Source organism: Triturus cristatus, chromosome 3_1 (assembly GCF_964204655.1).
Source record: "Triturus cristatus chromosome 3_1, aTriCri1.1, whole genome shotgun sequence".
In the NCBI taxonomy this organism is placed as follows: Eukaryota; Metazoa; Chordata; class Amphibia; order Caudata; family Salamandridae; genus Triturus; species Triturus cristatus.
The window spans coordinates 857,158,163-857,171,585 of record NC_140583.1 but is presented as its reverse complement, the minus strand read 5'-3'; the positions used below and the strand labels follow the sequence as shown (position 1 = coordinate 857,171,585).

Here is a 13,423-nt window from a genome sequence, read left to right as displayed (position 1 = left end):
AATTGTAGCTGCAAAATTGTTTATCAAGGTCCTGACCTCAGGCGTAGAGAATATTTTACCGGATATTGTTCACCCAGGTCAATCAGGTTTTATCAAGAGGCAACACACCAGTGACCATGCACAGTGATTACTTCACCTTATCAAGAAGGTCAAGAAAAAAGGCAATTCTCTCAGTATGAATTTCGTTGGGCACAAAGAAGGCCTTTGACCAGGTGGACTGGCACTTCCAGATTGGGGTAACGCTCTAATATGTCTAGACCTGCTTGGCAACATCGTTATTTCTTGGCCACCATGCTTACTTCCTCAAATGCTAAGGAAGGAGGCCCATTACCCAAATTTCTTGTACGTTCACTAGAGGAGCATCATTAGGTTTCCTTAGCAGGTGAGATTACCTTATTGCCCCTGTAGGAGAAAACAGGCGAGGGCATGCGTTATTTTGAGAAGTCAAGTAGGAGTGTTGGGTGCTGCTTCTGTTAGGTCACATTGGGTGGACCAGGTAAAAATTCACTATACTTGGTGTTGGGCGGAGGACTCTGACAACTTATGCCCTCATTCCAGTGCGGGTTACAAATTGTGCAGCAGTACCATACTACACATTCTGAGTTTTGCAGCTTGGACGGAATCAAACATGGTAATACTGTGTTATCCCCTTTTGGAGTTGTGAAACTCTGAATAAGAAGGTAATACTCATGCACCACGTGGTTTCTGTATTTACGGATGCGTGTTATCTCCCAAAATAATGCACAACTCATAATGAGACCCTGAGAGAAATTCCCCTTATATTACCAGTACTCAGGTGAAAGTTTGGGACTAAAGGTGGCTCAAAGATCACAGTTTGAGGCTATTTGGCTATATCTTTGCCTCAGAATACCTCATTCCATTTCGTTTTTGGAATTTAATGAATGTTTTAATGTTCAATTGATTCATTTAACTTGTAAAACTGTAAACATGGGATCTAAGGACTTTATACATGGCCATAACGCCGCAAGAGAGCATGGAATTGAAGAAATTATCTTTCCACATTTATTAGAGTAAGGCTTCCAGACATGTTGCATTGCAGTAGTGCTGAACTAATGTATGTAATTCATCTAACTACCAGAATCCAGAGTTGAGGCTGCAGGTGTTTTACTGGTTGGCTGACAGGGTCAGACTGGCCGATAGGGCAGTAAGACAGTGCCCGATGGGCTGGTCTGACAGATCAGTGTGTGGGACGTTTTTAGGTTGAGTCTGGGCAGCGTATGCGCTGCTCTGTGAGGCATGCTGTATTCAGGCACGAACTTGAAGCTCCCCCCATTTTCCGCTCATCTTTTCAATTGGCTCCTGTTACTGTTGTTTCTAAATGGTTGCTTTTGATTCATGAATAGGCTTAGTAGTCCCTCCTTAATATTGCTTTGTCTGCATTTGTAACCTCCCATAAGGACTGGACTTTTTACTTGTGTTGTTACACGGTCTGTTTTATCTACAGTCTGTGAGCACTACTTTTATGATTTTCCCGTATTCCACCCACGACGTGCTTTCCTACAACGTAGTATGCCGCATGCTTTTATATTTGTATTAATAATGCCAGCGCGATCTGCCTCAACTATTGCGGCTGCACTTCTTTATTTATTTAATTTGCAAGCGCAGTCCGCGTTAAGTATAGAGGCCACGCTTCTTTATTTATTTAACTTGTCAATGCGGTCCGCAACCGCGCTAAGGTACCTTAGTTTTAAAAAACAAATTGGGTTAAAAGTGCCCTCTCACTTTCATGGTGGCAGCGCCCCTTTCATTAGACACTGCTCGCCCTATTCAGGTTTCAGCGATCCGCGTCTATTGAAAGGGGTGCAGCCACCATTAAAGTGGTCTCACATTTGCAAGAGTTTGAGCTATTGGCATTATCAATAACAATGCCTTTTATATGTGTGTTGCTTTTAAAAACACATAAATAAAAGGCATTGTCATTTACAATGGCAGTAGGTTAAACTCTCGCAAATGCGAGACATATTGCATTGCCATTGGACTGGTTTCATGGCCAGGAAGGCCTGTTGTCATTGTTGATTTCCCTGATGTTAGCATTTTTTTAGCTATCTGCGTTGCTAATGTGGGCCAAATATTTTGATGCCTAGTACAAATTTTTGTCCCAGGCCGACACTGATGACTAACGATCTACTTTTAGTATTCTGTCAACAAACTAATCCGGGCATCCTGGTATTTTTTATATTTCTTTTGAAAGGGCTTGAAGCAAAGAGAATGTCATGGGTGTGTTAGGGCCAGCCATATTGTTTGATATGCCCAGAAATCCAGATGTTACATCTATATTTCTACTTTTTAATCACTGGTGGGATCCATAACAGTGTCTGTTCAATTTAGAGAGTCGTTTTGATATTCATTTATTTCTGAATATGCATTTGTGTTTCCAGGAACATTAGGGCACTTTAAAATGACTTTACAGCCTTAAACAAATTACTCATTTCCTGATTTTGGTGAGAAACAAACTTGCTACAGTATTGAAACATTGACAAATCTGTGCACACTAAGTATCCACTCAGCACAATGTTCTCTTACTTTGAGAAAAATATACCTCAGTGACATTTCAAGAATATCTTGGCAATTGTGGCAAAAGTTAACGATTTGTTTTAGTTCATTTGTGGTACTGGACATATTTCTGCATTTGTAGGTTGGTAGCTTTTGTAGGCTATGAGGTTTACAAGCAGGTGCCGTCCTTCTGGGATGTAAAACACTAAGCTGCTTTGTGAACTATTGCCTTCTCCCAGTGCTTATGTGGCTACCTTTATTGTGTTTTCAGAAGCAGACCCACGCTTTGGGTGTAAGTTTAAAAAATAAATGGTTCGTAAGTTGCTATAACATGGCTACCCACATGGCCCTACATTTTCACCGAAAGACATGCTGCTGTGTTGGCAGGGTCACTTTCAGTCAAAGCAAAGGGGTACTTAAAACATGGCAGGCCCGCCTCCTCTGGGCCAGCAGAGATGAGACCTCTGTTGCCCCAGCGGCTTGGCAGCTAGCCTGCCATTGGCTAAATGACATGCTAACTCTGTATACTGGTGAACATTTCAGATTTGAGAAATAAAGTCACATCTTTGGTAAATGATTCACATTTATACAATACAGATTTTACTATCTTTTTTGCACAGCTAGTTTTCCTTTACTTGTCTCTAAGTGAATTGTTTGTCCATTGAGGATCAGCTAGTCAGCCCCTAATGTTCTTTAAAGTGAATTATTTTGCTATTGAGTGGCAACTTTGATGCACAGAGTATACTAAAGAGTTATGAAGAAAGCACACAATATTTATTTGATGTACTTCACCTTTACAGTATACCGCCAGGGTGACATTGGGACAAACTGGTATGCGGTTCTCGCAGGATCTTTGGATGTAAAGGTGACCGAAACCAACAGCCACCAGGTAAAGTTGCTTCATATAGTGTGACGCTGGAACTTTTATCTGCTTTTAGGTGTAGTTATTTGTTTTTTCTGCACATGCCAAAGGTAGAACTGATCAACCATATATATTTTTAATTTCTTGTTATCTTAATCGTCCATATTTAATAGATCAAACAGATCTCGTTAGAATTGTGCATTCTTTTAATGTGTAAATTAATGTAACAGCAATCTAGTAGATTCAACAATGTATAGTATAGTGCTATACATGAACAAATAAAATAGCCCCGGTTGTCCACTGTAAGTTTGCACAGGTTCAGAACATGAACATCATTACGTTAGGGAGAATTAAATGATAGGTGGACCATTCATGGCAATCATGAGATTAGCAGGGTATGCATAAGAAATGTCTGTGGTTATATGATGTTTTACTTTTTTTATGTTAATCAGTTCTTTATAAGATGTCAATTCTACCCCCGTTGTACTGCAAAACTGAGTTGCATCCACAAATAGGTTGTACAATTCGAGACCCAAAAAGCTCCTGAAATAAGAGCATCAGGGATGATTTTGCTATTGAGCATCTGCTGTCACACCAGATCACGTTGCACAGACGTGTATTTATTTTCAGGAAGAATCGACATTGCATCACTATTGGGATACCCTGGCGGGAGGGAAATGCAAACACTTTGAGAGACATAACATTTTGCCTAGTGTTGCTTTTCTCATTTCTGAGATTGTTGCCTTCAGCCGGAATCCTGTTATTGTTTCCAAAGTTCTCCTGGAGATATACAATGAAGAAGATAGCCATCAGCGTGGTTCATCTGCATGTCTAGATAGTTAAATATTTCCCTGAACTAATGAATGGGATGAATAGGAATGCAGTAGCATCCTTGTATGCAGAATTCCCCTGAGTAAATGCAGAGATGTTTTTCATCTTCTCTTGAGGTTCAGTAATAGTTCATTCCTATCCACTTCCATTAGCATTACCAAGAACATGTTTGTAGCTTTGCTTGCAAGCATATAGTGTCTACATACAGCAGCACAATGTGTTATTTGCCTACATCTTTAAAACTGTTTCATTGGGAATATCCACAATTCTACATCTATTGGAAATAGGATTCATGAGAGAAGGTTACTTGTTTTCATGCTTCGTTGTACACTCCAAATATCCATCTCTTACAATACAGTTCTGATTCCGGCCTTGGGGCTACTTTACTGTAAGTACATATGACCTATCAATCCAGGGCCACAAATCCACCTTTCCAGTAGCTGTAAAAGGAATCACATGATTTCTTAGCAACCATTAAAGCAATAACATATTCTGAATCCTCAGCCCACACTTCATGTATAGTGTGCAGCAGCCTTCTGATATTTATGGCACTGTTCTGGCCTTCCATCTGACCCCCTACCACCATGGTTGCCAGTACACTATGTTACAGGGTGGTTTTATTTGGCATAGTTTTCCTGAACAGAGTGGCATATTGTGTTACGTCAGAGAGACAGAGTGTGATGGTCAAATGTAAATCTGATCAATTGTGGAATAGATAGGTAGCATGCCTGGATGCCAAGTACCCATCACCATTGACCTGGGAGGAAGGCAGTGCATTCCAGGTCCTAGAAGCTTGGGCCCAGAAAGCTGGATTACAGGCCAAATCATATTTTTGAAACCAAAGATAATCACTTCACTATGAATCTCAACTTCTAACTTTAGCTTCAAGCGAGGGAATGGGAAGTTCAAGGATCACTTGGTCGATATCCATACTATCGCAGTTATCATTTCTCTCAGGACAGCTAGCAATAAACCTTTTTCTGTCAAGTGAAGGTACGAATTAGGATACGGTCTCCCAAGCATTCTTTAAATCGGTATGCTAGAATGTCACTGTAAAGTTATCCCACTTGTTTCTCTCTGTTTATCACCTCTTTGGTTCTGCTAACGTTTCTCAAGGAAATTGGTTTCTCTAACTCTTTTCTGTTTTTATGACGACTCAGTGTTGGGTTGTAGGGCCCCTTACATACATAGCTCAAAACAGTTTTGAGCCTGTGAGTGGTGGTTGATTGTAGTCCCTGAATACCTCATTTCCATTATTTTGTGAATCGAACAATTTATTCGCTAGCATGTTATTTCTTACATTAGGTTTTTCTTTCTCACTGATGAATCCTATAATCCTTCTTCTTCAATCATCTTCTGTGTGAATCCTATTTACAGTTTCCTGAAAATAAACATTTCCTTTACTCAGCTTTGGTCTCTGCTAAAATAAGCCTAATCTCTGGATTTATGTGTAGCCTGTTCTGCAGAAGTTTAATGCTGTCCTTCAGTTGTGTAATCCAGTCAGTAAGTATTTCAAATGTACCACAAGTCACACCTAAGTGAGTCCCTCTCATAATCAATTTCAATTCCTTCCATTTTAGCCAAATATTAACAAAGTTACCCTTCTTTTTGTTAAAGAAGTTCTCAATATTCTGTCTCACCTTTGAATTAAATGCTGCATCCAGAAGGGATTTGGGCCTAAATCTCCCGGCCAGAAGTTAGGGGCAAGTACTGTTCATATGGAGGATGGACAACATTGAGGAGTGTTTGCAAACTGACATAACCAGGTAGCCACATGCTCTAAAACAATACCCTTATTACTGACATGTAATCTTCATTAAGTTTAGTACTACTTTCATTTATTCCAGTTATTACTTATAAGGTGGATCCCAACACTGGAAAAAACACAGGAAGCATGCTTAAAAAAATCCCCACCTATCCCTTCTCAAAAGACATAATAAGGAACTGGTTCCTAGCATCCGCCTAGAATTCTATGCAAAACATCAAGGTCAATAATGATTTGGGGGAGTGCAGGTTGTTATGACTGGTGCAGGTAGGACTAAAAGTAAAGTAACCAGGGCATAACCTCGTCATCCCTTATCCCAGTCATTACTCATGAGGAATACCAGAACAGAACACTTATTTTAGTACCCAAATTATTTAGTTACAAAACATTTACGGCAAAACTAACTTCAGCACTCCCACACCAAACCTTCTATTACCGGAGTCCCACAAAATCAGTCTGTAATGAGCAATACAAGTGTTCACAGATGACCATTTTGCTGCGCAGCAAATTTCTAAGATCAATGCTCATGGTTATCAGTTTTTTGATGCAGCATGATTTCTTACAGATCTCGCCTGAATTCTAGAAGAGGGGAGTCTACGAGAGAGTATGCCAGTGTATTTGTCAATCATACCCATCTGATGAGAGTCAAATTAGATTCTTTGTTACCCTCATTTGCTTTGACAAAGGTAACAAGTAAACTGTCAGAATTCAGAAAATTGGTTGCTCTTTGCAAATGAACGATAACTACTCATTAAACATCTAGTAAATGACACAAACTTTCATTCTAATTTTGGTGGATCGGGAAAGACAACAGGGAGAAAAATGCATTGGCTTGCATTAGATTGTGATGCCACCTTATGGATAAACCCAGTATCTGTTATTAAGGTCACTGCATCATAACGATTTGCAAGAAAAGGAGGACTACAAAGTAAAGCACTCAATTTACCAACTCTTCAAGCCAGTATAAATAGCAATTAAAAAATGACTTTACTTGTAAAAATGTCAGATCAAAAATCTGTATTCACTCAAAAGGATGATATTGTAGAGCTTTTCGAAAAAAAAAACAAATCCCTTGCTGGTGCCAAGAGGCAAGCAATAGTTCAAGCCAATCTTATTTTGTAGGTAACCTATTCACCATATCCTTGCCTTCCTTAAGGTTTTCCCACGGATCCTTGAAAGTTTTGCCGCTGCCCATAGAGCCCTTAAGGTTGAGGTACCTACATTCCTTTCTAAACCATCCTACGAAAATTCTAAAATGGATGAAAGATGACAATTCAGTGGACACACAGAATAATCTCTACATCGCTTTTTAAAAGATCCACAGAATCTAAAACAGGACTTTACAGTGGCCTGCTTCCTGCAGTTTTGAATAGCTTACAATACTGTTAAACCTTTGTTTCCTAGCTCTCTTCTTTCAACCTCCAAACTGAAAATGAGTAAGACCACAAAAATGATTTTTTCCATTTTTTTCAAAACAGGGCTCCAATGATTTCACAGATGATTCACTAATGGAAAAATGTGCTGGTCTGCCCAGGAGACTGTGAAAATGCAAGCTGACATTTGGCCCTGCACCTTCAACCAGAATCTTGCTGCTGCTTTCTTCCTTGTGCTGGGCTCCCCTACCAAATTTCTCAGTCTCATTGCTCTGTCCCTGGGAAGGAACACCTTTTGAAGGTCTGCCCTGAATTTTGCCTTAATAAATGCTCGATCCTGCACAGGATCTAGTTGGAATTTCTTTCTGTTGTGCTGGAATCCATGCTTTTCCAGACATAACTGCATCATATTCTAACCTCCCAGGGTGTCCTGGGTAGAAGGAGCTTTCAGAAGCCAATCGCCTAGGTATGAGTATACTATCAGACCTCAAAGGCGTAATGATGCAACCAGAGGTTCTTCTACAGATGTAAACACCTTGGGTGCCTTCTTGAACCAGAAAGGTAGGACTTACAATTAGTGTTGTCTCACAATCAACAGGATCCAAGTATCTGAGGTATATTCCTGCAATAGTTGAAGGAAAGGACCAATCTGGCTTCCAATAGGATACTCGTCTTCTTTCACAGGTTAGTCAGAACTTCTGCTTCCTAGGTTATCCATGCTTTTGTCTTTGCAACCCTTCGATTGAGTAGTACCTGCCTTTAGATCGCTTTGACCCAGACAAGGTTTGCTGCCTTCCAGAGGTCTGATAATAAGACTTCTTTCTGAATGATGTCCCCTTGTTGCCGTTTAAAAGTGAAAGAATCCTTTATTTGTTTAAAAATGTTATGCAGCTTCTCAGCTAGCTGTATACCACAACTATCAGTTAGCCAAGAAAGGCATTTTTAAGGTGACCGCTTTTTCAGCAGAATCTGTTTGCCCTTCTTTATTTCTCCTTACTGATATTGTTGCTCCACTGGCAAGCTCCAAAGTTCTAACCACTTCGAAAGATACATTGGTGAGAAACTCTATTTGTTTCTCCATTATATCCAGATGTGATGAACTCTGTTCTGCTGTCAATGGTTTTATGCAATTCTTTAATATCAAATATTAAGGATTGCTCTATAGCCACTATAAATTCTAGCTCTCGTTGCCAGGCTCATTCCCATAAGCATTCTTTAAGGAGGATCTGAGCTTTTTATTTGTTAATTTCTTCAATATGGATGCCCGAGCCACAGAAGTTCATCCCATCAAGCTAGTGACAATTTAGTCCACATGCATCACATCCGGTAGTGCCGCATCCATCTTTTCTTAGGGGTACAACTTTGACATGAATCTCAGCTTCGAGACTTTTTCTGGATCTTCCAACTCTCTTTGCACACATCCAACTCCCCCTGCTGAGTCTTTTTAAACTAACATAGCAAGATTTCTGCAGAAGTGCTATGCTCCTTTTGCATTGCAAAACCCATATTGGCTTTTATTTGAGCAGAATTTCTGTCAGCAATTTATACTCAATATATTCCCCACTGGTCCATAGGAGAAAATTCATTTTCCCCTCCTCTGCTTCTGGCAGTACCAGACTCGATCATTCCATATTGCCTCGTTTCATGTTTAGACTGGTCTTTTAAAAGATAGGAGAAGGTCTTCATCACAATTTTCTTTACTCTCTTCTCTTCACTGATACTTTTTTTGACTTCTTACTTCAGGGAGCGGGAGACTTCGAGCTAGATGGGGACCATATTTGTGCCTTGTAGACTTGTGATTCCCTATGCAACCCAAAACACAGTCAGTCAGCCAAGCAATGCGCTCTTTTTTCAAACAAATATTTAAAAACACAGCTCTAGCTGGAGATATAAAACATTGTTTTCCTGCTAAGCCAGCAAAATGAAACCATGTGTATGTGTGGATCACTCAATACTCCACCACGCATGCACGAAGGCAGACTCACTCATTGCTGTGTTTGCACTGTCTTCCATTAGCAATGCTAATGCGTCTCAAATCTCTCAATCTCAGATCTCTTGTCAAGGAAACAACCCAAGTAAGCAAACATATATATATGTTAATGGTATTCCCAAAGCCAAGCAGTGGAGTTATATCTAAATAACTTGTGGTCTTACCACAATGCAAGACTTACCTCAAATATGTTAACACCTGTATCACCTCTCTGAGGCTCCTGCTATGTAACTAGATATTTTCCCTGAGTCCCCACGCCTTACATGGGAAGCCCTAAGAGCTTCTTTCTTTCTTTTACAAAAATCTAAGGGCCTTATTATGAGTTTGGCGGTCCGATAGACTGACAAATCCATGGTGGCAGCTAGGTAACCCGTGCGCCGGCGGTCCGTCTGCCGTATTATGACTTTGGTGGCCAGACCACAATAGGACCGCTGGTACCGCCAGTAATCTGCACTCCCTGGACATCTTGCAGTGGTCTGAGGCCACAATATGCTGGTGATGCCGCTGCTGCACCGCCAAGCATTTTATGAGTTTCCCCACTGCTCTCCTTTTCGTGGCGGTGAGCCCGCCATGAAAAGGGTGGTAGTGAGGAAATTAAGGGGGCCCTACAGTGCGCCCTTGTGTCTTGGTGGATGGGGCTGCATGCAAGGGGGAACATTGTTCCCCTCTGCCTTTCTGCACCCCCAGTTCCTGCACAACATGGACTTTACTTTCCATGCTGTGCTGGAACACCCTGTGGCGGTCTCACGGAGCTGCCTTTCTACGGCTCTACTCTGAGCCTTTGAAAGGCAACTCTGTGGGCCAGCCGCCGCAGGACTGTCCACCCGGATTACAACTTGTAATCTGGCGGACAGGCTGAGGTGGAGTTTGGACGCCCAGCTCCCACACCACCAAACTGATAATCCAGCCCTATGTCTAGGCCCAGCAAGGTATTGAAACACAGTATTGTTTGCAAAACTTCCCTTGCCCTTGTACCTGTCTAAACGGGTCAGAAAAAAAAATCCAAGATACTCAGAACCAATTATTTAGTATGGCTTGTGGGAAGCGATGGACATGACTAGTATTTTGGCATACCTCTTGTATTTTTTCCTATTTTGAGAGGTGTGATCCACCTATCAAAATGTTTGGTACGAGTTCAAGAGACGTAGAGGAAATAGGTTTTTTCCTCACCTATAACCCTTAAATCATTTGTTGTTTTCTTGAACATGTATATAAATAATTCCAGATTCATGTGTTTCACTTTGCCAGATATCTACAACATTGAAGTCCTGTAATGCTTCACATAATGAACTGAAAGCTACTGAACATTGTCAATTTAGGGGTGGCCAACCTATTTTGACCATCATCTTACATTTAACACTCCCTCCATATATCATCAGAGCTGATCTGTTACTGCTACAAAAATGCAGTGTAAAAGCCTTGAAAGCCTCACCCTCTCCCCCGGTCACACCACAAACATAGAATTAGATTTACAATCTTGCACTGATAAGAGGCACAGAATGACTTCATTGATAGGACTCACAAAGAGAGAAAACAATGACAATGAAGATACAAAGTGTAAGTAAATTGAACTTGTACACACACGGTATCATCCTAGTTGATTACATTGGTTTCTGATAAGCTTTGCTACGTTATCCTGCAGTGGAACTCATGAAAAATGTATGCCTCTGTGTTTATGGCTCTGTGTTCAACCGACTGGGACATTTGCTAAATGTTAAATGTACTGAAATTGCGGAAAGGATGGTTAAAAACCAACCAGTACTGTCCAGGACACTCAGTCACTCTCTGCAAAGCCTTTCGCTGTCCAGGCAGGTGCTTATCGTCATTAACTGTTATGACAAAACAAAAACAGGATATTGGTTTCTCTTTCACTATTTCTTACTGGGTCGGTGCAGCATGCGCACACTGTCCGTGAGAGTCTACAAAGACCATATAATGACGGCTGACTCAGTGAGGAGCCGAGCATCCGTGTTCATGTGCCTGCAGCATGCAAAGTGAATTCATTTAATCTGGTATGTATACTTCTTTGAGTTAGTGCTTTATTTTCAGATAGTGAAGCTCAGAAATAGAAAGAGACGAAGCTTGCTATTATTTCCTAGCGGTACTAAAAAGGAAACTATAATTCTTCGAAATAAATTTATTTATGCATAAAAACAGGCGGTCATCCCTGGTTGAGGTTGCAAAGCCCATCATGCTACATAAGGACCACGGAGCATTCTCCTCATCTAACAAGCACACAAAGCATTTTAAAAGTCTGTGTCATAAAATTTGAACCAGAAAGAGAAAGGTGTAAATGATGTAACTGAATTTACAAAGGCCACTGCAGTAAGAATCCTTTGTGTCACTATCTTAACCAAATGTCACGAGTCTCAAAATGAGCGCTATTTCAACATATGTACGTCCACTTTCAGTGTACCACAGATACAGCACCAACTATATTGTTCATATGCAGCCTGGCTGACTGAAATACCTTTATTTAAAAATCCATTTGACAGACAGGATAGATGATAACTATCCATGTTTAGTTATGTATGTCATTTCTTAACTGCATGTGTTACCTGCTCACTTCAGTTTCTCTTTGTTTCATTTCTGAAAAGCATATATTACATACATTGCTGCACGCCAGGGGCCTGGAATATTTTAAAGACATTTTAGGTATTACTATAATATTTACCACAAAGAACAGTAAAATGATCAAGTAAGCATGCTACAGATATTTAATATGTTTTATCTTATGAGCTCATAAAAAAAAGTACTGGTATTTATCTACCTGAAGTAATGCTTCGGGGAACATAAAAATAAAGATTTTAGCATCACAAAAGGCGTGTTACTTCAATAGATATATGTAGTACTCGTGGCAAGAAACAGGCAATACTTCAAGGAGACAGAGCTGCAGCTTGTAGTTTTTTCTCCAGAGAAGATCCCATCCACAGCCCAGCAGTGTCCAGTATTTCATCCCAATACATTCTAAACCCATTTGTCGACATAGCAAGGTTCCAGTGTCTGCATTCCATTAAGTCAGCAGCACTAGGCCACATGGAGAAGAACCAGATACCACACACCTCCCACCTACACACAGAGCTAACTACAGTAAACATAAGTAATAAGAGAAGTACATCTGAAAGGGAAAAAACATTTCCGGTACATGAAACAATAATTTAAAACCAAACTATACAAAACAAAATAGAAATTGTAATACTTCATTTACACAAGGAGTTATGATCCATGTTACACAAAGTCTTTCAGATTTGAAGGCCTCTTCACTTCCCTCAAAGACCTCCTGGAGTCACTCTTAAAAGGAGAACACTCCTTACAAGTTACACGTTCACGACTCGCATCTCCACAGACCAGACCTGGACCCTTGTACAACACAATCCTCCCAAGGATCTATATTCTATGGTCTTGCATCTTTACTGCATTATCAAACACCTTGGTGACACGTATGGATTTAGAGAACTTGGGACCACCACCACTTCACCCAGGATGGTTGATCATCACCATGTCCCCCACTTCAACAACAGCTTTCCGGCAATCGAAATGTATTTTTCTTTTGTGCACCTTCTTGGCCTCCCTCGTGCGCCAAGAACCTGAAGGCACCTAAGGTGCACCATCATGAATACCTTCTCTCAAGTTTTTCACCCATGCTGGCTCCACAGCAGTAATGGGAGACCTACCTACCCCTAAAAAGTTCAAAGGAAGACTTCCCCATCTTGGCGTGAGGGGTCATCCTGTACAACTCCACCCTTTTTTAAAATTCCTCCTTCCAGTTCAGACCATTACCTTTAGCCAGCGATATGGTCTCCTGAAGTAACTTATTAAATCTTTCCACCATGCCATTTGTTTCTGGGTGGTAAAGACAGCGCTTTTTATGCCTTACCCCTCCTGACTTCAGAAACGGTTCTATCTCATGTAACACCAACTGAACCCCATTCTCTGTCAAGAGCAGACATCAAGTCACTCAGAACAGAGCTTGGTTTCCACCCCGAATCTGAAACGCACTTCCGGCCACCTGGAAACCTATCTTTTACCATGATCACAAAGACTTAATGACCCTCACCATGGATAGGACCAAGGATGTCAAGAGCTAT

At 40.7% G+C, this 13,423-nt stretch overlaps 1 protein-coding gene across 2 annotated transcripts in view; it reads left to right on the top strand.

Moving 5' to 3' along the window:
* RAPGEF4 (Rap guanine nucleotide exchange factor 4) overlaps nt 1–13,423 on the top strand; it is a 1,002,526-nt gene that overhangs the window by 164,398 nt on the left and 824,705 nt on the right. For both annotated transcript variants that reach the window (XM_085645283.1, XM_085645282.1), the window contains exon 3: nt 3,315–3,403. In XM_085645283.1, the coding sequence (XP_085501409.1) occupies nt 3,315–3,403 (89 nt within the window). The remainder of the gene's footprint in view (nt 1–3,314; nt 3,404–13,423) is intronic.